This window comes from Pinus tabuliformis, chromosome J (assembly GCF_031772625.1).
Source record: "Pinus tabuliformis cultivar Carrire ecotype Pingquan chromosome J, CPIR1, whole genome shotgun sequence".
Lineage (NCBI taxonomy): Eukaryota > Viridiplantae > Streptophyta > Pinopsida > Pinales > Pinaceae > Pinus > Pinus tabuliformis.
Window position 1 is genome coordinate 450,723,148 of NC_142295.1, and position 27,707 is coordinate 450,750,854.

General features: G+C 40.1%; 2 protein-coding genes across 2 annotated transcripts in view; one reads left to right on the forward strand and one right to left on the reverse strand.

Moving 5' to 3' along the window:
* LOC149227759 (ACT domain-containing protein ACR11-like) overlaps positions 1–7,271 on the reverse strand; it is a 464,039-nt gene extending 456,768 nt beyond the window's left edge. Inside the window, exon 1 of the mRNA XM_089377915.1 lies at positions 6,809–7,271. Coding sequence (XP_089234041.1) covers positions 6,809–6,954 — 146 coding nt within the window. The 5' untranslated portion in view covers positions 6,955–7,271. The remainder of the gene's footprint in view (positions 1–6,808) is intronic.
* Positions 7,272–18,811: 11,540 nt separating this feature from the next.
* LOC149227761 (uncharacterized) lies at positions 18,812–24,762 on the forward strand. Its single transcript, XM_089380590.1, has 3 exons — positions 18,812–20,375; positions 20,540–21,897; positions 22,183–24,762. The coding sequence occupies exons 1-3, from the start codon at positions 18,812–18,814 to the stop codon at positions 24,760–24,762; spliced, it is 5,502 nt and encodes a 1,833-aa protein (XP_089236716.1).
* Positions 24,763–27,707: the final 2,945 nt, after the last annotated feature.

Sequence of the window (27,707 nt, forward strand, 5' to 3'; positions counted from 1 at the left end):
TGCAAAATTTCACTTCGAATTTCTCACTAACAGTTGCTCTACTTCAGAAATTCGATCTTCTGAACTCTACTCGATGTGTTCTCCAAGTGCCCAACATTGTCCTTCTTATAATCCTCCAGTTGAGAAACAACAAACCAGATTAGATTCTAATCAATGGCTCAGATCATTTGGACTCAATCTTCGTCTTCTTCTAGAAGTTTCACCCACAGTTTAGATTAATACCCATTAATTATTTTAAGCTCCTAACTTTAGACTTAGGGACCCATTAAAAATAATTAATTATTTTAATAAAATTGTCTCTAGGTGGAATTTCCCAAAACGATTTCTCAGTATTGGAGAATGCATGTGTCTAAGCCTCCTTCCAAATTTTGATACTTAGAGCACATCCGATGCTACCCGAAATCAACAATCACATCCTCAACAATCCCCTCAGGAGCCATTGTGGACCTGTCTGCAAGTTGCAACACTCTTGTGGTCTTTCTCAAACATCCTTGGAGCTTTAGTTTGAGCATGGTTTTCTTAGTCATCACATTGATGGCAGCCCCAAAATCAATCAAGGTGTGAGGAACAATGATGTCATCAATGTGTACATCTACCACAGGACTTCCAGGATCTAGATACTTTGGGCAAATCACTCTCCCCAACGTCAGATCAGACAATTGACCAATAACATTGATGATAGGTGTGTCTTTCTTTCTCCTCCCAGGATGTTTGAAGCATTTCTCTTTTATAAGCTTATTGTATATGGGAACATCCTTGATAGCTTGGACGAGTGGATTTTTCACACAAGTTTTTTCAATTCTCTTAGAAGTTTAGCCTCTTCTGGGGTGTGTTGGTTAGGATGGTTCAATCTTTCAGGAAAAGGAGGTGGATTGGCTTGAGGAACACTCTCTTCCTTTTCCTCTTCAAGCTCCTCAGGTGGAGATGGAGGTTGGTTATCTGGTAGCACTCTTCCAGACCTGAGGTTAATTTCTTGAATCTCCACAGCATAGGCAGGGTAAGATGTCTCTCCACTATAGACCTGTTGTGCCTACTTGTTGTTCGGGTTCGGATTTGGTTGAGCAGGCATCTGAGGTTGCTTGGGTGGAGCAGGATGAATGAGTTGTGGTTGAGATGGAGGTGGAGGCAATAAAGCAAGAGGTTGGTTGAATTGAGGCCTCCAACCTTGTGATGGGGTATTCCACTGAGGAGGTGGAGAAGCATATGGCTGAAATGGTTGATGGCTAGTTGGGGAGGATACTGAGGTGCATAAGACCAAGGAGAAGGTGTGGACCATGAAGGGTGAGTAGGAGAACACCAAGGGGGCAGGGATGCATTCTGATTGGGATGGTAATAGGAATAGGATGCACCCTGCATGCCCTGCTGGTATGGCCTAGGTCCTTGAGGCCTCCTTTGGTTGATATAACAGAGTTGTTCAACCCCTTGGTATACAACTTTCAATCTAGGCAAAGAAGGACACTTGTTTGTGGAATGGTTCTCCTCACAGACCGAGCAAACCTCTATAACATTTAGTGGACATTCATTTCTGGGGTGCCTCCTAGTGCATTTAGGGCAAAAGATAGTTAAAGCTCTCTTTTCTTCCTCTCGTTTCCTCTTGATATGCATGGTGTCCATTTTCAGAGCAAAGGTGTATAGTAATTCACCTTTAAAGTCCTCAAACATGTTTCCAATTTCATTTTTGATAGATGTGGTGTAGGAAGAGGAACTGACCAAAGCTTGACTAGCCCTACCCTTCTTTCTAGTAGCCCTAGAATGGTTTTTGAATACTGTCTTGATATCATTATAGGGTAGCTGATAAATGTCCCCTCCAGACAACATGTTTAGGGTTTCCAGTATGTCTTCCCTAATTCCTCTAAAAAGGACCAACTTGGGTGATTCAAGATCAAGGGTGCATCTTGCCCTTTTGTAATTGAGTTGGAACCTTTCCTCATAATCTTCCAAGGATTCATCAGGTCCTAGGGTCATTCTAAATATTTCCTCTTTGGTGTCTTTGGACCTACAATAGTCCATGTACTTGTTGTTAAAGGATTGCTGCATTTAAGCCCAAGTGGTGATGCTATCCCCAGGTAGACCCATGAACCAGCGCAAGGCTACATCCTTAAGGGTGGATGGGAACAACTTCAACTTCTGGTCATCAAAGGTATAATCATAAGTTCTGCAGATGACAGCAAACTCAAATAAGAAGGTATCAGGGTCCTCTGAGGTTAAGCCATGGAAGTGAGGAAGGGAAGAGGGGCTTATATTTTTCATCCTAGTATCTCCATTAGTCTCTCTAATGGGAAAAGCACCCTCATTTATGTTTTCAGCCTCATTTCTGTTTTCAACCATGGTGTAAGTGTGTGGAATGGTCTCTTCTTCTTCTTCCCCAATAGGCTCTTCAAATATTTCAGGTTGTTCACCTAAGGGGTCCTCTAACTCTCCTGCAATCAGAGATGGAAGCTAACAGTCACCGAAGAAGAGGGAAGGTTGATTGTTTGATGGTGTGGGGGTATTTGGCAAGAATTTCCCTAAAGTGTCTCTACTCCTACGAGGCATGAAAGAAATATATTTTTCTTTTATAATTTTTTTCAAAACCAAATGCAAAACAGAATGGAAAGCAAGAGTAACATCTATCTAGTAAATGCAAAATAGAAAGAAAAAGCAGAATTTACATATAACTAGACACATCCCCGACAACGACGCCAAAAAGTGATGAGCCCCAATATTGAGCAAGAATGATGCAACTCCTAAGACTACCAACTTTACTTTATCAACCCGAGGTTTCGTACAAACTTGGAGGTCACAATGCTATATACATAGCAGATGCATCATTCTACTCATGTCACTTCTCAACTAGAGCACTTGACCATTAGTGTTCCAGACCATTCCTCTATTGAACAAAAAGGAGTTTGACTACTGAAAGCAGATTTTGAAGGCTAGTTCTAGTGTAGAGGAAGTAAATGCTTGTCAATTTAGGAAATGAAAGTTGCCAACTTGTAAATGCTATGAAATGACACAAATCACTTGCAGAAAGGAAACTATGCTAATCTTGCACTTGATCATCTAGCTACCGAGGTTGCTTGAAAATAGAAGGTTATTCTATCATTTCAGAATTCAAAAATGCATGCATTAACTATCTCATTCACACGTGCAGAATAGACAAAAGTTCTAATTGCTAAATGAAAAAATATAAAATCTAATGCTATCTGATCTTGCAAGAGGGAAAGGAGTGAAAGCACTGGTCTAGGTGGCACTTCTGGTCATGGAGTCCAAGTTGAGGGGTTAACCTACTCCTACACTAGGCTATGCTATCAAAACAGGGTCAAAACAGGCTGGTATAGGTTTGCTACAGGATGTCCTAAACTGCTACAGGATGTCCTAAACTGCTACAGGATGCCCTGAACTGCTACCTGAAGTTAGCTGAGAGGTTTTGGAGGGTAAGAATGGTGAGATGAAGTGTTGGAAGGGTGTATGACAATTGTGAAAGGTGTAGGGAAGGTGAACATCACCCAAGGCCAAGCCCAGCACTCCAAGAAGATTGGGTTTGCTTAAGACAGCTTGCTCACTGTGGCTGGAAAATAGAGGTTCAGAATATGGTTTGGCATGCATTAGCAGAAGATAGAGAAGGCCTAGATGGAGTTGGTAGGAGGAATCCCTGCCTGCAGATTAACAACCCTGCAATCAAACCTGATTCTCTTTCAATTTACAAATCATTACATGTCAATGTGGAAATATGAGTTGAATTTGGAAAATCTGATCTAACTATTGCTAAGAACTAGATCTATGAAATGGACTACCTCCTAAGCTACAACAATCTTAAGAAGCAAAATAACAACTGTAGATATTTCCAAGAAATCATAAACAACTATCTAAATAAGACTGAAACTTAATCTATGCAATGAACAAAAGAAAAACTTTGTTTTTGGGTTGTGAGAGTGGGGTCCTCTAATCATGATCCCATGAGGGAGATGAGATAGGGGTCACTATCACAAGCTTTTTGATGTATTTTCCTTCACTAGACTGCAACACTAATCTACTCTTTAAGCTAATGGAAGTATGGATAAGCAACAACTTAATCAACTTTCTAAACTAAAAAGAAACATAAATAGACTTCAACAATTAATCAACATTCTAAGCTAAAAATACAGATACAAGAGAGGAACTTCTACTGATAAGGTTGGGCCCTAACCCAAGAGCTTCAGCCGCTGAGTCAACTCAGTTACCTCTTGACCTAGGCTGAACCCACCTGGTCCTGTGTGGTCTTGCTCCTTTGAAAAGACAATTCTTCAAGAACCACCTTGGGTACCAACTTCTATAAGGATTTTAGGGATTGAAAAACTCATTCACAAGTCATATCCCATAAACCTAGCCCTCAAATCCCCACACCCTTCTCCTAGAAGATTTTGTACCTTGCTTAGAAAGCAAGCTCGCTCCATTCTTCAACCTCTTCTGGAAAGGGATTATTTGGGTCACCCTATATCCACTTGTTGATTTATCCTTCATTTGTGACTCCATATATACTGGGTCTCCTCCCATCGGTGAAAGTCTGTAAATAGTAGGGAGCCTTAGCTGAGGTGACAGTGGGCTAAGTCTCCATTTATTGCCCTTGGTCTAGCATTTGCTCCTTTAGGGATCTCCTTTAGGTCCCTTGCTAGTTTGAACGATAATAGGTCCAAGAGAGTGCAGAGAGGTTGGTGATTAGTTTTATAATTTGTATTTTCTCGGTTGGGCCACTATCCCAGGTTAAAATTCCAAGTAAGTTTCGTGACTAATTTATTAATGAAGAATTGTTGATTAGGCAGAAATCTGTTTATGTGCATGTGATTCAGATAGAGTAATTTTGCTTCCGCTAAATATTTTTTGGTTAAGAACTTAGTCGTGTATTTGTTCAGTGACTAATTGATTGAAATTAAATATCGGGTGCTGGGTTCGGGAAATTCTAACAGGGTGCACTTTTATAGGCAGCCTATTGTTAAGATTTCCATTCCTAATATGGGAGCACCACAGGAATGGTCTATTTTTGTAACTGAATGGTCTATTTTTGTAACCCCCTAGCCTATTCGTCATCCATAAAGAAAGGGAGGATAGAGGTATTATTCACTACGTTTTGAACTATTGCATTGTAATTTTATTCTTTTAGTTAATAGAAGACTGATGTGATTGAGTAATACAGATTTTGTAATTGTTCTTATTTTCAGAATGATGTGTTTGCGTATCTAGTGTTAAGGTTTCCATTATTCTGAGAGGTGTTAACCATTTTTTTTTAGTTCCTCGTTATAGGGTCTAGATTTTCTCACTGCACGTCAGCTTACCATGACCCTGAAATTTTACATCTTCAAGATTGCAAATTTAGATGAAGATTGTATTGTGTACACAAATGCATGTAAAGAGAGTGTTTGAGGAGTTCTTTACTAAGATGAGCATGTTGTATGCTATGAGTTACGGAGACTTAAAGAACATGAGTTGAATTATCTCCTGCATGGTCCATAAGTCCTTGTGGCGATTCATCCTTTGAAAATGTGTGGAGACTACCTCGTTGGTAGAAAGTTTGAGTTTAGAATAAATCGTGACAACGTGAAATATCTATTCACTCAACCGTGTCTGGGGCCAAGAGACGATGAACATGAGTTGCAAAAGAAAAAGTTTCTATAAATTCACCGTATAGTGGAAACGCTCCTTTAATGTGATGATTCCTGAACTTCATGGAAGAAAATTATTATTCTTATTAAATGATTTCATAAAGAACCCTGACTCCTAGATAGCTACATTATCCAATGAAGTTGGGATCCGATCCAAACTAAAGGCCAACTTACAGGAATCTTTGGATTTCACATTCTATCAAATAACAGCCCATTGGAGCTTCGACGTACTGGACTCAATGACCTGCAAGAACTTCTAAAAATCGTGTAGAGACCCAAATAAATTATGCTTAGAAATCTCTTGACCTGCCCTTTATAGTAATTATGTTAGAATTTTAGCGAGTATGCTCATCCAAGTTTCTAACCTTCCTAAGTTAGGGATATGAAGGGCCAAATGTGCGCCCGCGTTCTCTTAGTGTGCAAGAGCCTGCCAGCAACGGTTGAAACAGTGTCCTGGTTAATTCACCAAATAAAGCATAAACCAACACACTGAAAGCTCTGAAACCACTTACGCCTTACTCAACTCTCTTTCGGATATCATATTATTGTTCTAAGAGAATCTCACTAATATTTAAAAGAAACAAGAATCATTCAATCCCCAAAGCTGCAAAAGAAGCATGCCATGTAAGTAAGGGTAGGCACATGGAATGGTTTAATCTCATCCAAAAAAAGGTAGGCACATGGAATGGTATAATCCCATCCAAAAAAAATCACAGTTTTATTAAAAAATTGTAGAAGGGCTTAGCTTAAAAGGTAGTTTAATTGATGATACTAAGTAATATGTAAACCATGAAATTTAAGGTTTAGTAGCTTAACCTAAAAGTAGTTTAATTGGCAATACTAAGTATAATTCTCCTGGATTAAGCGCACCAAAAAAATGTAAAAATGTTTACCCTTGGGCATTAAGTAGCAACACCAAATTAACAGTGAGTATATACTGTTCTACCATAGTATTTGAGACTGAACTTGCAAATATATTGTTAATTGTATTAACCAGGAAGGCCGTTTACCATAATCCATGATACGGATACTTAAAATTTTCAGCTGCAGTGCTGCTAGTTCAACTGATTTTTTGCATAACTAGGTGAAAATCGAGCTGAAAACTTTGCAATGGCCCAAGTAAATCCAAAAATAAGCAAAAATAAGATAAGCACGCCAACTATAATGATTTCGGGGGCACTTTTAGCTACCTAGAGCGCTTGAAAGTGCGACGCTGTGACTCGATCCCACGAAATCGCGTCTGGCAAAGCACTCCGTATTTAACAGGGGTAACAACCATGGCAGCGTGTCCAAATCCGGAAACAAGGCAATTCACCGAAGTAGCTGCCATTGACATTTTTGAAATTCCAAATGTCCCGAGATTCGAATCGCTTAAAGTGCAGTAGAAATGTTATTTTTTCATTAAAAGGATATATGAGTCATTGTAAATGCTATTAAGAGTACGGGAGCGGCAAGTGTAGTCCTCGTCACCATGGGCGTTGGCATGATTTCCCGTGAAGTTGTTAGCTTGTCGTCATGGACGATCGGTGTTTCAGAGCTGGGAAACCCTTTAGGACAGATTAAATTTGTCGCCAGGACTATTATTAGAAATAGAAAAGTTCTTGGGAAAAATAAATGAGATCTGTGTCAACGGTGGCTCCTGTCGTGAAACACAGGGCTGCTTATATATCGTTATCAATCTGTTCAACTCCTATTGAGTGATGTGGGACTGCCACTACTTGTGGATGCACAATGGCACATCTATTAGATGATGTGATGTGATTGTGTGTTTGTGTGAAGATAGTTGTGGTGTGACCCAATTTACTAATAATGGTTGGTAATGATGTAAAATAAATATTGTAAGGGTGTTTTTGAATTAAATTGAATTGATTTGATTGGTGTTAATGGTTTTAGCGATGTTAATTTTTGTTATATTAATTTTAATATTATTTTGATGTGAAACCATTTAAGAGATGATGTGAGGTGTGTTTTGTGTGGGAAGAGCTCTGATGTTACTTGATTTATAAAGTAATAGTTGGTAATGGGGTAAAATAAATTGTAATAGTTGGTAATGGGGTAAAATAAATATTGTAATGGTGTTTTTAAATGTGATTGAATTGAGTGGTGTTAATAGTTTTTAATGATGTTAATTTTTGTCACATTAAATTTATTTTGATGTTATAAAAATATGAAGTTATAATTTTATTTTGATGTTTTGAAAATGTTAAGACAAGTGTAATATGTAGTGTTGTTTAGTACCTATTTTTTATGTAAAAAGTAATTAGTATTTACATTAAAAATGTGTAAAGACATGTTAATAGAAGTGTAAATGAATGTAGAGTGATGCAGAGGTAGCACTGCAAGAAACAAGGATGTGGACGTGGAAGGTATGAGGAATTAAGAGGCTAAAGTATTGGTAAAGTAGAGCTTTCCAAGTGGGTAAAAATGCATTATAGAATCTGCAATATATCAGATTTCTATCACCAAACTCATAACTAAACTAGAAGCAATCTTCGAGGAGACATCATTGTGATATTCTACCATCTTCTCTAAACAACATCTTGGAGATTATGATGAGAAGTTGTTTGGATGGGGAAGAAAAAAAAGCAATTGAGAAACACGCATTTCATGGGGTGCTCAAAAGCCTAAATGAATTGAAATGGTGTCCTCTGCTGCAATTTAAGGAATCCCTGAGTATTTTTATCATGCTATGATTTTGGATGGGCAACAAGTGGATTATGTGCTCCCATTATTGTTTCAAAGTTTAGAAAATGAAGCTTGGAAGACTAGACAAGTTGAAAAGGACTTCATCCTCTTTGCATCATCTTTCATGTCAATAGTAGAAGTCAGTATTCTCTTTTCTAATGCCAACCCATTGTTCTTCAATATTTCAGCTACTGGCACAACCACCTCTGTGTCATCTTGTAGACTTGAAAGCTCTACTTCATCATGTTTTCAAGTATCTCTTAACAAGATTCACATAGAAAATATGGGGGCTTGCTTTGTATTGGAAATTTGAATCATGTTCTTTTGGTTGTTGTCATTCAAGCTCGTCTTTGTCATTGCCTCATTGATTTTCTACATGGCTTGGTTGAACACATAAATAATTTCAAAGGTCCACAAATTTTCCTCAAGCAAGAAACCACCAAAAATGGACACTCAAGACATTTATTGAAATGTGGCTCCCATTCATCACTTATGAACTAAAGAAGGAGAGTCAAACTCAAGTAAACACCTTGAACTATGAGTATTTTTGCCAATCCATGAAATATTTTCCAAATTTATAATAATAATAATAATAATAAATTCCTTGCTGCCACTTCATATTACATAATGTTGTTCACATATTTGCTACTGCAAATTTTGTTTGAGACCTGAAGTAGAAGGTCGAGTGTTTTTGCAACTATGTCTTTTTATTTTGTAAACAAACATTACCTTCATCAAGACATTTTGGTAACCCACTAGGAACACACAAGTCATAATCAAAAGCAAATTCACAATGCTCAACTTTGCTAATTTGTGTATCCCTATGCGTTATAGTGGAATTGATCTCCTCTTCCAAAAAGTTCCAAAGTGAAGAGAACTATGTTCACTACTGAATTCATATACACTATAGTTCCACATACTTTTGAAACAAAAATTGTTGGAAAAGCATGTATGAAATCCTTGATACATGTAATAGGAAGTACATAATTATAACTTCATCCTTGAGGAAATATTTATTCCACATGCTCCCAAATTCCAATAGGCATCAAGTTTTCAAAATTTCCATGTTTTGTTTGAAAATAAATTGTTGTCCTTTTCAACCTATCTAGTGATACAAGCTTCATTTTCTAAACTTTGAAACAAGAATAAGAGCACGTAATTCATTTGTTGCCCATCTAAAATCACAACATGATAAAAATACTCAAGGATTCCTTAAATTGCAATAGAGGACATAGTTTCAATTCGTTTAGACTTTTGAGCACCTCATGAAATACGTGTTTCTCAATTATTATTTTTTCTCCCCCATCCAAACAGTTTCTCATCGTAATCTCCAGGATGTTGTTAAGAGAAGATGGTAGAATATCACAGTGATGTATCCTTGAAGATTGCTTCTAGTTTAGTTATGAGTTCAATGATAGAAATCTGATATATTGCAGATTCTATAATGCATTTTTACCCACTTGGAAAGCTCTACTTTACCAATACTTTAGCCTCTTGATTCCGCATGCCTTCCACATCCACATCCTTGTTCCCTGCAGTAATACCTTTGTGTCACTCTACATTCATTTACACTTCTATTGACATGTCTTTACACCTTTTTGGTGCAAATGCTAGTTTAATTTTAAAAACAACTATTCTCTATTTTAATTTCATTCTACTTGATTCTCACTCTTTTGGCAGATAATATCTTTAATTTTCTCTCTCACAATATTTGGAGAAAAAAAACTTTGTTATTCTCCCTCTGTTTTCTCAATAAATGATTATCTCATGTTGGATTTTGACATTTCCTTCGATACATTATGTGTACCTTCCGATGGGTGATTGTAACGATGCTCAACATTAATGGTAGCATTGCAGGGTTTGTCAATTTAAATACACATCTGAATTAATTGGAGGGGATGGAATGTTGTTCCAAGGATAAAAAAATGTCACATGGCCACTCATCTTCTGGGTCTCAGTAATTGTTGCTTTCATTCCACCTTTAAATATACTAATTTTAATTACATAATACAAGGCATCATCTAAGAATTGATTGTTTGGCACTGCCACAAATTAGCAAGTTCCAGCAGTGTGGTTTGTACGCATCAATTACGCAAGTCCCAACAGAGAGTGTAACTACATAATATATTAAGGCAGAAAACATAGATCGACATGAGTTGCGGGAAACCAGAGGTGTTTTATTGCCGTGTTTGTCCTACACAGGTCTTAGGAATAAATGAATAAATTGATTTCATGGCGCTATGATTCTTCTGTCTATAACGTCATTTTAAGTTGTCAATGCTCATAATATATATATTACCTTCTAAATGAGTAGTTATGCAGGATGTGAAATATTTATCTAGTCCATCTCCATTTTAATAAGGTGCCCAATCATTGTCTCTGTTGGAGCCAAACTTTCACATAAAAAGTTTCCTACAACTCATCCACACACCTCGAGAGTACTGAAAATATTTCCAGCTCAGGTACCTTACATTTATGGGCAATCTTAATTAACTCATCATAAATAAAGTGTGCACACTGAATGCTTGGATCTAATAGCCAAGCAATCTGTCTTCACACTAGAACTTCAATAGAAACTTCAGGTACAAACAAAGCATTTCTTGGGCCAATGGAATTTTGAATTGCCATTCAAATATCATCATTAGTTAAATCCTCACACGGGTCAACCTCGTCTAAGCTCTTGACAAAAATTAACTGAAATATATAATGGATTTGTGCTCCTCCTAACAACTCTCTCGTATACATTTCCTCATTTTTACCCTCCACCATTGAGGAAAATGTCTCTGAGAGTACCTGAGCTGGAAAAAAATTGAGTTACAGTATCAGTTATGATGCAAACTTATGGTTTTCCAGGCTCCTGCCTCATGCAAGTACTAGAGTGGACCGATGCAATGGTGCATCTTTGGTCAACGACTGCGATTAACTCCAATATCGCATGGAATTACATGCAGCATCAGGTCATCCACGAGAGTACCTGAGCCTTGAGTTACAGATGATGCAAACTTAAGGCTCCTGCCTCATGCAAGTACTAAAGTGGAGCGATCAACGGTTCATATTGGTCAACGCTTTAACCCAAATCGATGGAATGCAGAGGTCACTGCCTTTCAGAGTTTAACCGACACAACATGTCGAGGACGACAATCTTAATATTTCGCGAACAATAACCTCATAATATATAATGCATATCGACATAATTGATAGTAGAAGTTAGTGTAACTAAAATAAAAAGAAAACTACTACTATGTAAAAATTTGCTTATATCTATAGCAATTTTTTAACATATTTTTGTAAGTAACTTACTATTTTGAGCAGCAAAGTTACTTTGATAGCTTCTATGTTAGATGGAATGAGAAGCAAATCAACTTTTATAACACATGAGAAATCATTTGCAACTACATGGTCTTTTGTGGCTTCACAAAATAAGTGAATTCATAATCTCGTATTAGTAAAATCCAATGATTTAAGAAAATGTGTAACAAAGGCTTGTTGAAAATATATTTCAAATCTCAATGATCAACATAGAAGTGAAAGTTCTATGATAGTGAAAAATGTTGAATTATTTAGATAACATAAACAACGATTAGAACTTCACACTTTGTAAAGGTGTAGTATTTTCAATCAAAGTTAGTAATCCGAGTTGACTCAACTCTCGGATTTAACTAAGATCTTTTTGCTTTCGTGATGTGATTAGAATTGCATTTAAAATAGCAATAAGGAACATATATGCATGCTATGAAGAAGAAGGAACATGACAAGAATCAACAACATAATACAGAAGACATTGATAACGGAGTTCGTCCAGGAGGAACTACGTCTCTAGGCCCGGTGTCAAGATGGTGTAGGCCACTGCATTGAGTGCTGGAAAGAGTGATGATGTACATGCATGTGTTTTCTCTATCATACAAAGAATATGCCCTCACGCAGGAGTGGCTCAAAGAGATGTTCCGCTGCAAGAACTCTCATTCAAAAAAAGGACTCTTATCAGTATGACATAATTTCACATATGACAATAATGAGCATCCCACCAATCGTGGCATCAAAAGGATCTCAATTCAGACATAGATGACTACAACATGAGTATTGATCTGGATTTAAACAGGAACGCAACAGATTACAGATATAACCATAAATATAGAGATGTAGCAGAAATAATACTTTATTTCATTATTGTAAAATACTAAAATATGCTTACAAACAAAAATGGAAATAAACCAGCTAGGGCGATGGTAGCTTATCTCTGAGAAGAGATGTGGCGGCTACATGCCTCTTAACTGTCTTACAATGAGGCTTGAAGGCCTATTTATTGTTGAGAAACAATGGAAAACCCTAAACATCCAAAAACCTAACCCTGGAAGATGAAACTCCAAACCGTGGGACCCATTTGGGTAAATTGGTACATCAACTTCTTGGGGTCGTAACTTTGGCATATGATCTCGTTAGAAAGATATATCCGAGAACTACAACTTTGGGAAGAGCAACATGGGTCTAGGTTCAAGGATCCATGTTGCTCCTAGTTTTCCCAAAAAACATTGTTTAGGGCTTCAAAACGGCTCCAGAAGTTCAGGACCCGAAAAACTACTAAAAATAGTAAATTATGCTACAATTAAGGAAACTAAAAAGCTGAAAGAGACAGTTGTGGGGGTCTAAGTGGGATAGGTGGGTGGCCACCAACATCCACCTGGATCATTCCTCCCCCTTTAGGAAGCAATGGTCCCCATTGCGTTGAGTTCCTCCATGAGATGAGGAAACTTCTGGTGAACTTGGTCCCTAGTGAGTTGTTTTGCAACTTCTGATGTGTCCAGTAATGGTGGGAAGCATGGTTGAGGGCGGTCCATATTGAACACTCAGTGCAAGCGAAGGAATGGGGGAATGATGTGCTCCAAAGCATTGTTTCCCACAGCCTTGGTATGGGCTCTTGTAAGGCGTTCTTTCTACCGATGCAACCAGACTTTTTAACCCACTTTAAACTTGTGTGGTACATGATGTTGATCATGTCCTTGCTTGTACTTGGTATTTTCTAGAATGGAACGACGATACATCGACCCGTTGGGTATAGGTGCTCAAGGAGTCAGATCAAATGAATGCTTTACCTGATAGTGCAACGGTGTCCCTGTGGGTGAGGAGAAGATGTTCCTGTCTACTTTCGTGACCATATCCATCTATTGTTGCTGCTGTGTGGAGGAAACCTTCGCAAGGGTCATGGATGTGGTTATGATCTTCCCCTTACGTTGAGAGCGAACCAGACAAAAAATAAATTTCCTAGTATGGGAGATGATCTTACTACCTTTCTTAGTAGAGATCAAAGAGGTGGCGGTAGATGGGGCTACCTCCAGTATCCTGTATAATGAATTACACAAGGAAATAATAACAGCGTGAGGCCTTGACTCATACATAGCATGTCGCCTCCACAAGTATGGTTGGCCTAATAATACATCACAAACATCCAGAGGTGAAACATCACACAATACCTCGTCTGTGAAGGGTTTGGTGTTGTAGGGAAGGCGGTACTGCTGGCGAACTTGAAGATCTCATCCTTGGTGAAGCCATCCGATGTTATATGGTTGCAGGTGTGGTATGGTCTGTAGTCCCAACCGCTTCACGACCTCTGCTGAAATGAGGTTCTTTTGGTTGCCACTGTCGACAATGAATTGCAGCGGCGAACCCTTCACCCACATTTTTGAGTGGAAAAGACGCCCCCCTCCTCTGGATCTTCAGGTTCATTCTTTTGGACCTTGGTAGTGACAACAGTGGCGTTGGGCTCTACGTCAATGATTTGCTTCCCTTTGCCATTCCCCTTGTCAGGTTTTGACTCAGGGTCAAAACGTGCAACTGATTCTGAAGCCTTCAACTCGGCCACCAGCCACTGCTTGGTTCAACACTCACTTGTGATGTGAGTGGGGCTCTTGTGGAACTCACACCACTTTCCTGTGTCCTTCTTTGACTTTATGGTGTTGTTATTTTCTTGTAGCTTCGAGAGGTTGTCTTGGGTTGCCCCGTCTTGGCTTTATCCTTGGTTCTGTGATTTGGGGAAGCCTTTCCCTTGCTTCGGATTCACAGATCCAAAGTCTCGCTTCTTCTGTTTAAACTTTTGCTCGATTTTGACAACGTATCGGTACATCGTGCCGAGCAAGGAGATGTTCAGGAACTCCATCTCTTCCTGGATGTACTTGTGTAGGCAGTTGCGATATTTGAGTACCAAATGTAGCTCAAAATCCTTGATACCCAACTGTGTGCGAAGGGTATGAAAAAATTTTGTGAACTCTGACACATCTTGGTCCCTTCCCTGCCGCAACATGGTCCAATTTATGTATTTGTCCTCATAGCTTTTGACAGGGTAGTACTGCTCCTTGATGGCATCCCGTAAGGAATTCCAAGTGGGTGCAGCTAAAAATAGTGAGCCTGTACTTTCATCCTTCTGCTCACAGTAGGTTTCCCACCAGTCCTTGACGTGGGGGGCTGCTTTGAGAAGAGCGAAAATAATCTTTTCTTGACTGGAAAAATTGTGAACAGAAAAATAACCTTCTACAAGATTTAACCGTTTATCTACGACATTTGCATCTATTTGACCCTCGAATATGGGGATTTCAAAGTTAACTTGTACCTTAAAGGGTGTGGCGTTTCTAGAGTAGCTGTTGGACGCCGATACATCGCCCCTGGTAGCCATTGAAGGATCTGGGCAAAGTTTTCCATCATCGCGTTCCTTTGTCGCTCATGGGCTTATTCAAGCAAGATTTTGATAGGATCTCCTACCCCCTCGTCTTTCTTTTCATCCGCCATGGGAGGCCGTTGGGATTTGCAAGGCTAGTCTTGTAAAGGTTTGACCAATTAAATCCCTAACTCCTTATATCCTGACCTCGTTGGGGACATGCAAAGAAAAACAGAGGAAAAAGCAGATTGCTTTGATACCAATGATCCGGATTTAAACAGGAACGCAACAAATTACATATATAACCATAAATATAGAGATGCAACGAAAATAATACTTCATTTCATTACTGTAAAATATTGAAATATGCTTACAAACAAAAATGGAAATAAACTAGCTAGGGCAATGGTAGCTTATCTTGAGAAGAGATGTGGTGGCTACATGCCTCTGAACTGTCTTACAATGAGGCTCGAAGGCCTATTTATTGTTGAAAAATAATGGAAAACCCTAAACATCCAAAAACCTAACCCCAGAAGATGGAACTCCAAATTATGGGCCCCGTTTGGGTAAATTGGTACATCAACTTCCTAGGGTCATAACTTTGGCATACGATCTCCGTTTGATGCGCACAATATCTCGTTAGAAAGATCTATCCGAGAACTACAACTTTAGGAAGATTTGTCCCAAAAAACATCGTTTAGGGCCTCAAAACGGCTCCGGAAGTTCAAGACTCGAAAAACTGCTAAAAATAGTAAACTGTGCTACAATTAAGGAAACTAAAAAGCTGGAAGAGACAGTTGTGGGGGTCCAAGTGGGATAGGTGGGTGGCCACCAACATCCACCTGGATCAAGTATCCCATCAACATGATGACAAAGGGATATCAATAACAACATGATAAGAAGTACATCTCACAGATGATTCTGCGTCACATCAAGCAGGAATCATGAAACAAGTAAGAAAACAAGATCCTGCATCAACCATCAAACAAGGATCTATGTAGCACAATGCATCTCATAGCAAAACGAAGTACATGAACACACTGCATATACCTCACACCCTGGGACCATCTGAAGAAAAATGATGTCAAACTACTGAAGTTGGTCGTACCATCAATCTCGCGGCGTTGAATCGCATGGAAATGGTTGTTCACACATGAATGCTGACACTTGCACTCCACTTTGAAAAGTGGCTGAAAAATGAAATGATCAAATGGAAAATCTAAATGCACCATCAGATTTGTGGCATCGAATAGGGTAAAATCGACTGTCAAATTTCTGAATTCTAACAAAGTGAAAATCTGGGGCTTAAGGAATCTTTTAGATTCCCCCTAGATTCCTCAAAGATTCCCTCCTCTGGGTCATCTGAATATCTACTTCTTAGATCAAAATTCTTACTGCGCCATCAGGTTCATGTCGTTGAGAGGTGTAAAATCAACATAAAATTTGTCCAATTTAGACACTGGCAAAATTTCGCCCTCCTGAGAATTTGGCTCAATCATGGTTCCCCCTGCTCTTTTCCCAAGTTCATGGTTCCACTTGCAATAAAAAAATATAGTCTCGATTTCCATGTTGCGCCTTCGCTTTGTTCTCTGGGCGCACTATGAAATTGGGTTATATATAAAATTTGTGGGTAGATAAAACAAAGACCAAGCCCGTGGTTCATTGGTGGCGGAGATTACTTACCCGACGGAGATTAGGTTTCGAATCCCATTAAAATATTGAATCCCATGTTTTGTGTTAAATATGTCAACCGTTGATTTGATGCATTGAAGTGGCGGTTACGTAATATAAGTTTGGCGCGTTAATTTTTAAACAATGGTTTTGTTTGTTACACGCATCAAACGGGGGCGGTTAACTGTTTTGGTATTGGGCGTTGTGTTGACCGTTTTAGTATTGGGTGTTGTATTGAGCGTTTAAATTAGGAGCAACTTTGATTGTGGGGCCGGTGGATCCGCCGGTCATGGGTTCAACTCCCACCAGCCTCTTCATATTTGTATATAGTGTGGAGGTAGGGCATGGGTCGGGTCCACCGGAGGTGGCCCGCCCACCGCCCATTTATGTAGTATTGTGTTGGTTGGGGGCCGACGGGGGTCATGGACCGTCGACCATATTTAAAATTTGTTTTTTGTATAATATAGTTGGTCGACCAACCCCGCCACCCCAAAAATATATATATTTTTATATTATATATAAAATAATTAGTCATTTGGAAAATTCAGAAAATTGACCGTAGGAGTCAATTTAAGTAGGCCACAAAATTGCCCAGAATATGGCCAAGGTTGGCCAGAATCCGACGGTCGGATTTTGTCCAAATTGTTGTCTCCTTAAGCCTGCCCAGTGACCCAAGTCAACCCTAAACTTTGACTGCTCCTAACTTTTGCATACGGACTCGGTTTGACGAACCGTTCGCACCATCATGATCACGACGACGAGATCTTCAACATGAACCTAGTTTGATTCCTGAGTCCTCTTGGATTTTTTCATGTGTTTGGAGCCACTTGGATCAGTTAGCTTCCTATTGAAAAACTAAATTAGATGATTGATATGATCATCATAGGGTTGTGCCAATACTACACCTATGACAATTTACTAGAACTGTACATGAGAACATGGAGTATCTTATCCCATTTTGGTTGAACCAATATTAGTGCATTGATGATCTTCGATTTGAGTGTCTCAAAGGTTTTATGACAAGCTTAGGTCTAATCAATCTTGATAGTGCTAATAAGGAGGTACTCTAGAGGTTGGATGATGTGGGCATATCAATGTATGAATTTCTAGTGTTGTCTAGTGTGATCTAGTAGCACGTGAAATTCCATATAATTTATGATGGGGGTATATCTAGTAGTCTATTTTCTAACATTGAAGAACAATCAATGAATTGAAGTGTCCTTCTTATTATCATCAATGTGAATTGTTACAAAAATTATGCTTCATAGAATTTGGACACAAATCTCTACAAGGAAACCCATGACTTTCCTCAATTTATTTTATTCACATTAACATAAATTAAAAAAAGATATTTGAACCAAAATTCTATGATTCTCCTCTAATATTCTTTTGTACCTTCCAATTCCTCGACATGATTTTGATTAAAATTGAAAGACAAAATATTTTCATTGCAACTCTAAAATTCTTTATAGTTCCAACATGCATAATTTATATTATTTATGTTAACATAAATTAAAGAAAGAAAATCGAACCAAAATTTTATGAATGATTCTCATATAATATTCATTTTCATTTGGGACTTTGAATTCTTTAACATGATTGTGATTGAAAAAATAAAAAGAAATCATGATTTTGTTGGAACTTTAATTTTCTTATGGTTCCACTATGCTCATTAAAATTATAAAGACAACCATTATTAATAACCATTCAATCTAATGCCTTTAAAAAATATCGTTATCAAAGTTTTTGGTGTCTTAAAACATTATCATAGAAACCATTTTAACAAAAATATTGCCAAAAGCTACATGGTAGTTAATGTTTACCATAAAAATGCAATGGCAAAAATTTTATTTGCCAATGCATACTAACTTTGTCATTGTTGCCGTATAAACATTCAAATATTTGGTGAGAACCATACAAGCTATGATTAATACATTAACCATGGCAAATTGTGAGGGCTCACATGGTTGCATGCGCTTAATTGTTAAGTCATTCGATATCGAAATAAATATAAAAATTAAATATGGCGTTTCTTAAAATATTAATTAAAACTAATGTCGACTTTAATGGCTTTGGAAAAAACGCTCTGATGCAGAACACTGCCAAACGCTGCCGAACCCTAGCCAGCCGCCGCTCCTGAACGCTTCCACTGTAGCCGCCGCCGGACCTCTGCTGGTAGCCTGCAATGGAAATGGCGGTAGGAGGGGAGAGCTCCGCCTCCCCTCCAAAGAACTCCTCAAGCTCTGACAAAATACTGCATGCACAGCCTCTGCACCCCTCTGGCGCAGTCCCTGACGCTGGGCAAGAAGGACATCGCAAGAATGAAGAAAAGACACATACGGCCCCGACAGAAGAGGAAACTACAGACAAAGAGACGCACAACAAAGCTACGTCGTCACAGCCAAAGGCAACCTCGGCCACCTGTATCCCAAAAGCTGCAGAACGTATCAAGGTTGACCTGCCCAGCCACCGCATCAATGGTGAGATCCAATACATGCAAGATCATGCACTTATAGGAAAGTTTCTAGGTTTCTGGCCTACGGAAAAAGCCTTACAAGGTTGGATAGCATCAAAATGGAAGCCCAAAGGACAAGTTACTCTGCAACTAGGTCCAAAAGGCTTTTTCACAGCAATCTTTCACTGTGTGGAGGACAGAGTGCGGATATTCGAAGGAGGACCATACTTCTTCAATTCTTCAGGTCTCTATCTCACGGAATGGAAACCAAGATTTAGCCCGGACAAGGAAGATTTCACCTGGGCTCCGGTCTGGATAAGGATGTACTCCCTCCCAGTGGAATACTGGAAAGAAGAAACGTTGGCTGATATAGGCAACAAACTTGGCACCTTCATCCGAGTCGCGGCTGAAACAAAAACCCGCAAATATACCTCGTATGCTAGGATCTGCGTCCAAATGCACCTGACCAAAGCTCTAGCTGATACGGTAAGTCTCTATCACGATGACTATGAATGGACACAACCTTTAGATTATGAGCATATTCCCTTCCGCTGTCGCAAGTGTCATGAGCATGGCCACCTCTTCCGAGACTGTCCATTAAATTTTCAGTCCAAAGCAGCTACTGCTGCCCCTGACAAAGACTCCGAAGGTTTCATAAAAATTCCCAACCGCCGTAGGCATGCCAAAAAAAGTCAACCAGTCATGGACAACGCCCTCAAAGCTGACTCCCAGAACAGATTCTCTGTTCTTGCTTCGCAAGTTACGCAAGACCAACCCAGTTCTGTACCCCCTTTTAAGACCTCTTTGCCCTCTTCTTCCCTCAACCCCTCCGCCCCCTTGCAGTCCTCTGACCCTGCTCTTTCGAATCTCACTCCCAACCCTTCTCTGGAGAAAGGAAAATCGGTTTCAGATCTTAGTCCCTTCTCCTTCTCCCAAGAGAATTCTATGCCGGATAATAAACAGCAAGACTTTGACATGGAGACAGATGCTACTCTAGCTCTCAGTCTTCAGAAAGAAGCGGATGAGGAAGAACAGAGTGATACTATTGTCATGGAGGAAGATCAGGCGGATGTTAGTTTAGATGGTTTAGACATCTTCACACTGGAAACGGCATGCAAACAGAGAGAATACAACTCAATTCCCCCCTGGCAAATAGACAAGCTGGAAGGAGTCTTAACCAAGGTGCAGCACAATAAAAGCCTTGGCATACAAGGAGGCAGCCCATGGGACGGAAAAAAGGTGCTCAAAGAACCCAAGAAGAGAGGAAGAAAGACAGACCTTCAAAGAACCATAACAATAGGTGAAATACTTATGGAATCGGGGCGATTCCCTAAGTTGACAAAGTTCTATAAACCCAAACCTCAGTTTACATGAAGTTAATATCCTGGAATGTGAGAGGACTCAACAGCCCCTCAAAACATAGAATGATCAAAAACTTGATTCAACAAGAAAAACCAACCATAGTTTTTCTTCAAGAGACAAAAAGCAATACTGAAGCTATTGAAAGAATTCGCGGCAAGGTCTGGGCAGGAAGCAGCTCTATCTCTGTAGACGCCTCTGGAGCCTCAGGCGGTTTGGCCATTCTGTGGAACCCGCAGATCATCTCATTATATGACTTCCACGCCACTCTCCATCTTATTCAAGCCTCCTTCCACCTCATAGGCACCGGAATCCATGGGCATCTCACAAATGTTTATTTTCCTCAGACAATACAGCAAAAATTAGAACTGCTGGAAACGATCTCTATCCTCAATGAAAATAGGCAATTCCCGCTCTGGATTGGTGGCGGCGACTTCAACATAATAACATCCATGGAAGAGAAGCAAGGAGGTAGAATCAGGCTCGACAGTGACAGTGATGGCCTCAGACAATTCATTCAAACCAATCAACTTATGGACATTCCAACCTCCAATGGAATATTCACCTGGACTAACAAGCGCCGAGGTATTCATCATATTGCTTCCAGGCTTGATAGATTCCTACTTTCTGATAATGCAATCCACCTGGGAGGGGATTTCAATGCTTCCATTATCCCCCAAGGCGGATCTGATCACTGGCCAATTTTGCTACAATGGTCCAGGCCAGGTAACTGCTGCAACAGACCTTTCAGATTCGAAGCATTCTGGTTCACAAATGCCAATTTTAAGGCGGTAGTCAGCGATGCATGGGCATCTTACATCCCGCCAGAGGGAGCCAAAATGTATCAATTCCAACAAAAATTGAAAAACCTGAAACATGTCCTCAAAGTTTGGAATCGCACAAATTTTGGTAACATCCAGGCAAAGCGCCAACAATTGGAACAGCAAATGCACATACTTCAACAAACTCTCATTCTTGAAGGCCGAACAGAAGAACAAGCACAACAGGAACAGATACTCTGGAACCAAATTGAAGAACGTCGGAAACAAGAGGAAATACTCTGGCGGCAAAAATCCAGAATCAACTGGCTCAAAGAGGGGGAGAAGAACACAAAATTCTTCCACAAAGCCACTATTCAAAGGCGAATGCACAATAATATTACCTTCATCAACAATCAACAAGGTGAAAGAATTGAGGAACATGAGGACATGGAAAAGGAATTCACAGGGTATTTTAAGGAAATTCTAACGGAACCCATTGATAACAGGGATGAAGCAATCAGAGCCATCACGCAGCATATTCCAAGCATCATAACTGCGGATCATAATAATAAACTACTCCAGCCCACGTCCTTGCAGGAAGTTGAAGAAGCCATGGCGCAACTCAAGGATGGAAAAGCTCCTGGGCCTGATGGCTTCACAGCCAATTTCTTCCATGAATTCTGGGAACTCATCAAAGTTGAGGTATGGGACCTCGTTGAAGAATCAAGAAGCATGCATTGGATCCTCCCGGCCCTCAATACCACCTTCATAGCTCTGGTACCCAAGGGAGAAGAACCCAACAGGCCGGAAAAATACAGACCAATCGCATTATGCAATGTAATCTACAAGCTAATCTCAAAGGTCATCGCAAACAGGCTCAAACCTCTCCTGCCCTTACTCATCTCTCCAGAACAAACTGGATATGTGGAAGGTCGGCAGATCATGGATGGAATCATATTATCAAATGAGGTAATACACTCACTAAAGATTCTCAAGAAACCAGGTATGATACTAAAATTAGACCTTTCTAAAGCTTTTGATAAGCTTAGTTGGAATTTTATTCACAAAATGCTTTTAGCCTTCGGCTTCAGTGCAACCTGGACCAGGTGGATTATGAACCTCATTACTTCTCCAAGCTTCTCTGTTCTTTTGAATGGTTCTCCTTCATCCCCCTTTCGACCCTCTCGCGGCATTAGGCAGGGGGATCCTCTTTCACCTTTTCTCTTTGTTCTAATGGCAGAAGGACTCAGCAGACTTCTCAAATCGGCCGTTGCCTCTCAAGAGCTTAAAGGTATTTCTATCCATGGTCTCAATCCTCTGTCTCATCAGCAGTTCGTTGATGACACCATGCTATTCGGTCATCCCTCCTCGAGAGAAGCCTCTGTTTTCAAGTCTCTTCTCTCCCTTTACTCCGATGCCTCTGGCACTTCCATTAATGCCTCGAAATCTCAGCTCTTCTTCTTTAACACCCCCCCCTCTACTCAAAGAAATATTGCCCGAATTCTGGGATTCACCATATCCCATTTGCCATCCAAATACCTTGGAGCTCCCCTCTCTGATTCAACCATCAAGCATGCTTCCTGGCGGTCTCTCCTTGATAAGCTTGAATCAAAGCTCTCATCTTGGACCTTCCGTGCTCTTAACATGGCAGGCAGACTAGTCCTGATCAAATCTGTCCTTCAAGCTATGCCGTTGTACCTCTTTTCCATCATGGCAGCTCCAAAATGGGTCCTTAAAGCCATTCGCAACCTCCAGCGCAACTTCCTCTGGGGCTCCACTGGACGGAATAGAAAATGGGCTCTTGTCAACTGGAAAGAAGTTTGCAAAATCAAATCAGAAGGAGGACTAGGGCTTCGGGATCCGCTTCAAAGTAACAACACAATGGGAGCTCGAATGTGGTGGAACTGGATCTCCAAACCTCATTCACCTTGGGCTCGATTATGGCAAGCAAAATATGCCCTGGGAAGTCAATGGAACGATCTCATCAGAATCAACTCCACAGCCCAAGGATCACCAATCTGGAATACTGCAAAGACTCACAGCCACTTCATTCAAGAACACAGCTTCTGGGAAATCCACTCAGGCACGACAGCTAGGTTTTGGGAGGATTCGTGGCAGCAGCTCCCCAAACTTGCAAATCTATTCCAAAAGCCCCTCTGGCATTCTCATATGCAGCAAGAGAACCTTACTCAGGTTCACCAATTCTGGCAACAAACAGGGCATCATGGATACCAATTATGGAAACCAGCGAACAGATGGCAGAGGGATTGGCAGGGCGAAACATATTCAGATATTGATCAGGAACTCACTCACCGCAGAATCCGTCACTCCAACCAGCAGGACAAGCTCAGATGGGGTCACACGCACAAAGGCACATTCACCACTAAAGAAGCACATCAACTGCGCTATTCAGACTCCCAAGCGGATAAAGATCAAATATGGGCACGAGTTTGGTTACCAGGGCTATGGCCTAAAATCTCAACCTTCTTATGGCTGCTAAGTAAAAGGCGCATTCTCACATGGGACAATTTGATAAAAAGGGGATTCATTGGGCCTTCACGATGCCCAAATTGTAATCTCAACTCTGAGACCATCAGCGATTTAATGGAGACATGTCCGCTAGCAAAGCAACTTTGGAAGAAAGTGGAGAAATGCAATAAGAGAACAGAACCCAGGGGCGAGGATGTAACGAAAAATATCAGGACCTGGGACAAGAACCCGTTCAAAAGCCAACTTCTCAATACTTTATGGGGTCTCATACCAGGCTTTTTGTACTGGATTCTTTGGAAAGAGCGCAACTCCAGAATCTTCAACAACACTTCCCGGACAATCGATGCACTATGGCTCATTTACAAAAGAAATATCCAGGAAACCTTAGCCATAAGAACCTGGTATGACACAGACATGCCAGAAGCGCAACAAGAGAGGGACATTTTGAAAGAATGGAATCTTGATCTTTCTGCCTTTGCAAAGGTCATCACCCGTCCCCCTCGCAGCTCCACCTCCCCATCCTCCTGGTCCCCACCAGCTACCAATTCATTCAAGCTCAATTTCGATGGGGTAGCTAAAGGTAATCCTGGACCTGCCGGATTCGGGGGAATCTTCAGAAGCCACACAGGAGCACTACTGCACATTTATTATGGTTCATTAGGCAAAGACACTAACAATGTAGCCGAGCTGGAAGGCCTCTGGCAAGGGATCTGTCTAGCAGAACAAAAGCACTTCTTCCCTCTTGAGGTTGAGGGAGATTCTCTCATCCTAATAGCAGCAGCCAAGAAAATTCAGGCAGGGGCTACAGCAGTCAAGGTAGCAACTAGCTGGAGATTGCTAAGCAGATTGGAATCCCTGGAGGCAAAGCTTAAGAATCCCCAAAGTATAACCTTCCAGCATGTTCGAAGAACAGCAAACCAGGTAGCCGACAGAATGGCTAACCAAGGTGTTTCTCAGCCATCACCATACTTCTCCGGCTCTTTGGACATGGTCGATGATGAACAACTTAAAAGGGACTGCATCTCTTTGGTGCAAAAGGACCTCTCCCTCCCGGATGCGGGTGGTTTTAATGTGTAGCAGGTTAGTGGCTCGTCACATGGGCATGTGTCAGCCCGGACGAGCCACGTATTCCAGAACCGGTGTTCATTTAAGGGCGGCGGCGAATGTCCATCTGCGCGTTTTAAGACGAGTCCCTTCAGCATTTACTGTTCTCCTTGGTAGCGGGAAAATGGAGTTACAAAGGCTTGGCACCTCTGTCATTCTCCCGCAGTTCTGCATAAGGTTTGGGTGCTCGGAGGTTGCGTTGGCTCACTCTCTGGTTCTGAGGGAGGTTACGAAGGGGTATTCCTGCTCTTTGGACAATTCGGGGATGCAGCGTGAGCGCCAAAGGATGATCAGCAGGCGCGGAAGCTCCAGAGGTCGTGCTTCGTCACAGAGGCAAGCTCTTTCCCCCTCTTCCTCAATTGAGGTTTCTTCCGACCGCAGTCGCTCCAGAGGACGTGCAGTTGGCCGAGGTAGAGCGATGGAACACCGAGAAATTATGGAATGTGGGCACTCTGCGCATCCCATGGTGAGATATCGTATTCCATGTACTCTGTCAAATTCAACTTTTATAGTTACGGTTTCGGTGGAGCATTGTAGCAATCCTGGTGGTCAGGAAGAAGATTTGCAAGCAAGCCCTCCTCGGATTCCTGGGTTGGCTCCCACAGTCGACATGCAAGTTCCTGCTGTTGATATGCTGCGCCCCGTCATAGACAGTTCCTCCCCAGACCCTCGGGCAGGCCCAAGTGAACCTGCGCAGAGGAACACGCTCCCCGAAACGGACATCCCCAAGCAATTCAGATGCAAAGCGGAGGAAGATCCGCACACAACAGATGATGACTAACTCGACATGCAGTTCGCCACTAGTCTCTGAGAAAGGACTTTTTTCTCTGTTTGCTCTCACCGCCATCTTGTATGTGTCAGGACTCAGTCCTTATGTATTTCAGTCCTTATATGTTTCTGTGACGGATATCCTTATTTGTTCCAGTCCTTATGTGTTTCAGTGTCGGCTATCCATGTATGTTCAGTGTCGGTCTTATGTACTGTCGATATGGTTCAGTGTCGGTCTTATGTAATTTTGGACATGATTATTCCTGAGCATTCTGTCATTCTCTCGACAGGAAACACAGGGCTACGGCTCTGTTGTAACACTGATGATGTAAATTTTGACCTTTTTGTAATATAATAGATTAGTCTGATTCAGAAAAAAATAAAAAATAAAAAAAAAAAAAAAAAAAAAAAAAAAAATATATATATATATATATATATTAATTAAAACTAAATGATTACTTACTACACAGTATAATAATGACTTTATATTTGTTTGTAAAATTGTAATACTAAATGATTACATTTCTAGATTTTTTATTTTTAATATATTTTTATATTTGACAATTCAATCTAAAACCATATAAAATTAGACAAATTAGACACTCAATATACATGAGTAAAAAAAAAATTCATTTTAAAAAATTAAAAGTTATTTTTAAATTTTCAAAATATTTAATTTTAAATATATTTTTCAAAAATTTAATAAACTCGATAAAATTTGTTTAAAAATTTCAAATTAATTGAAAGTCAAAATTTTGTGACCAAACCAAAAACAATATAACATGCGTTCAACAAGTAAGTATATATGATAATGATGATGATGATGATGATGATTAACGTCCACTAAGACCAAACTTTGGTCTATCGGACCTAAAGAAACGAATTATTTAGTTTGATTTAAGATTTTATTCCTATGCTCAAAAAGCTTGGAGAGAAGCCTCCCGAGCTCACTGTAATTTTGACAATGTAAAAGGCTAGGAAGGTCAGTATTGCAACAAAGATTTTGAAACTGAGATCTAATGTGGTTGTACGCAGGGCACTCTAAGAGGAAGTGATTTTCATCCTCGATGTTCGTATTCTCACAGAGATGGTAGAACCTTTCCATCCATGGTGTTTTAGGAACTGCCCAACGACTCGTTTCACTATGGAGCTCATGAGAGTTCGTTCTAATCTTCGCTATATTAATTTTCTTCTTTGAGCTAGTTAAAACAGAGAGATACTTTTGATCTTCTAGGGTGGGGTTGATGACCTCCTTATAATATCTTAATTTTCTTTCAACTGCTAAATCTTTCTCACACCACATTTTTTCTTTGAACTTAGAAGTAACAATATTTTTAATGTTATTAATGTTTTGCAATGCAACATTCTCGTCGATCTCCCAATGGTTTAACCAGGCCCTGGTGTCTTTATACCAACCTCGTTTGAGCCTTAGGTGGTTTTGGCTGGAATTTAAAGCTAGCTTAGGAAGTCTATGGTCTCCTATGTTATTGAGTTTGTGCTTGTACAACAGAAGCCTAGTCATAGCTAGGCTCTCGATAGGGGAAAGACCCACTTCTATAAGGAGAATAGGATAGGGTGTGTTGCTTTTAATTTTGAGGTTATACATTATAAAATGCTTCTGGATTTGCTCAATCTTTCTCCAGGATTCTCTAGAGATGCTACAACCCCAAACCTCACATCCATATAGGATAACCAGAGTGACTAAAGTTTCAAAGAGGAACTTCTTTCTATCCCACATTACGAGCTTTGTCTTATTTTCAAGACCAAATAAGCTTTCCATCCCCCATTAATCCTTTTCTCAATGCTATAGTTCCATTTGAGCTTGTGATGAATATCAATTCCTAGGTACTTGTAGGAAGACACTTCCTCCAAGTTACTATTGTCATACATAAAATTAGTGTAAGTGTCCTTCTTGGATTTGATAATCATAACTTTTGTTTTGTCAGTGTTAACAATCATACCCATGGTAGAGCAGAAATCCTTAAGAAGTATAAGTTTCTTATCAAGATCAGATGGGCACCTTGCGAGAAGAACAATATCGTCAGCGTAGAGAAGAAGGATGATGACTATCCCAGCTAAGATCGTGCCAGCACATCCTGCTTCCTCTAAACAACCTTCTAGCTTGTCGATGTAAATGCCAAATAGGGTAG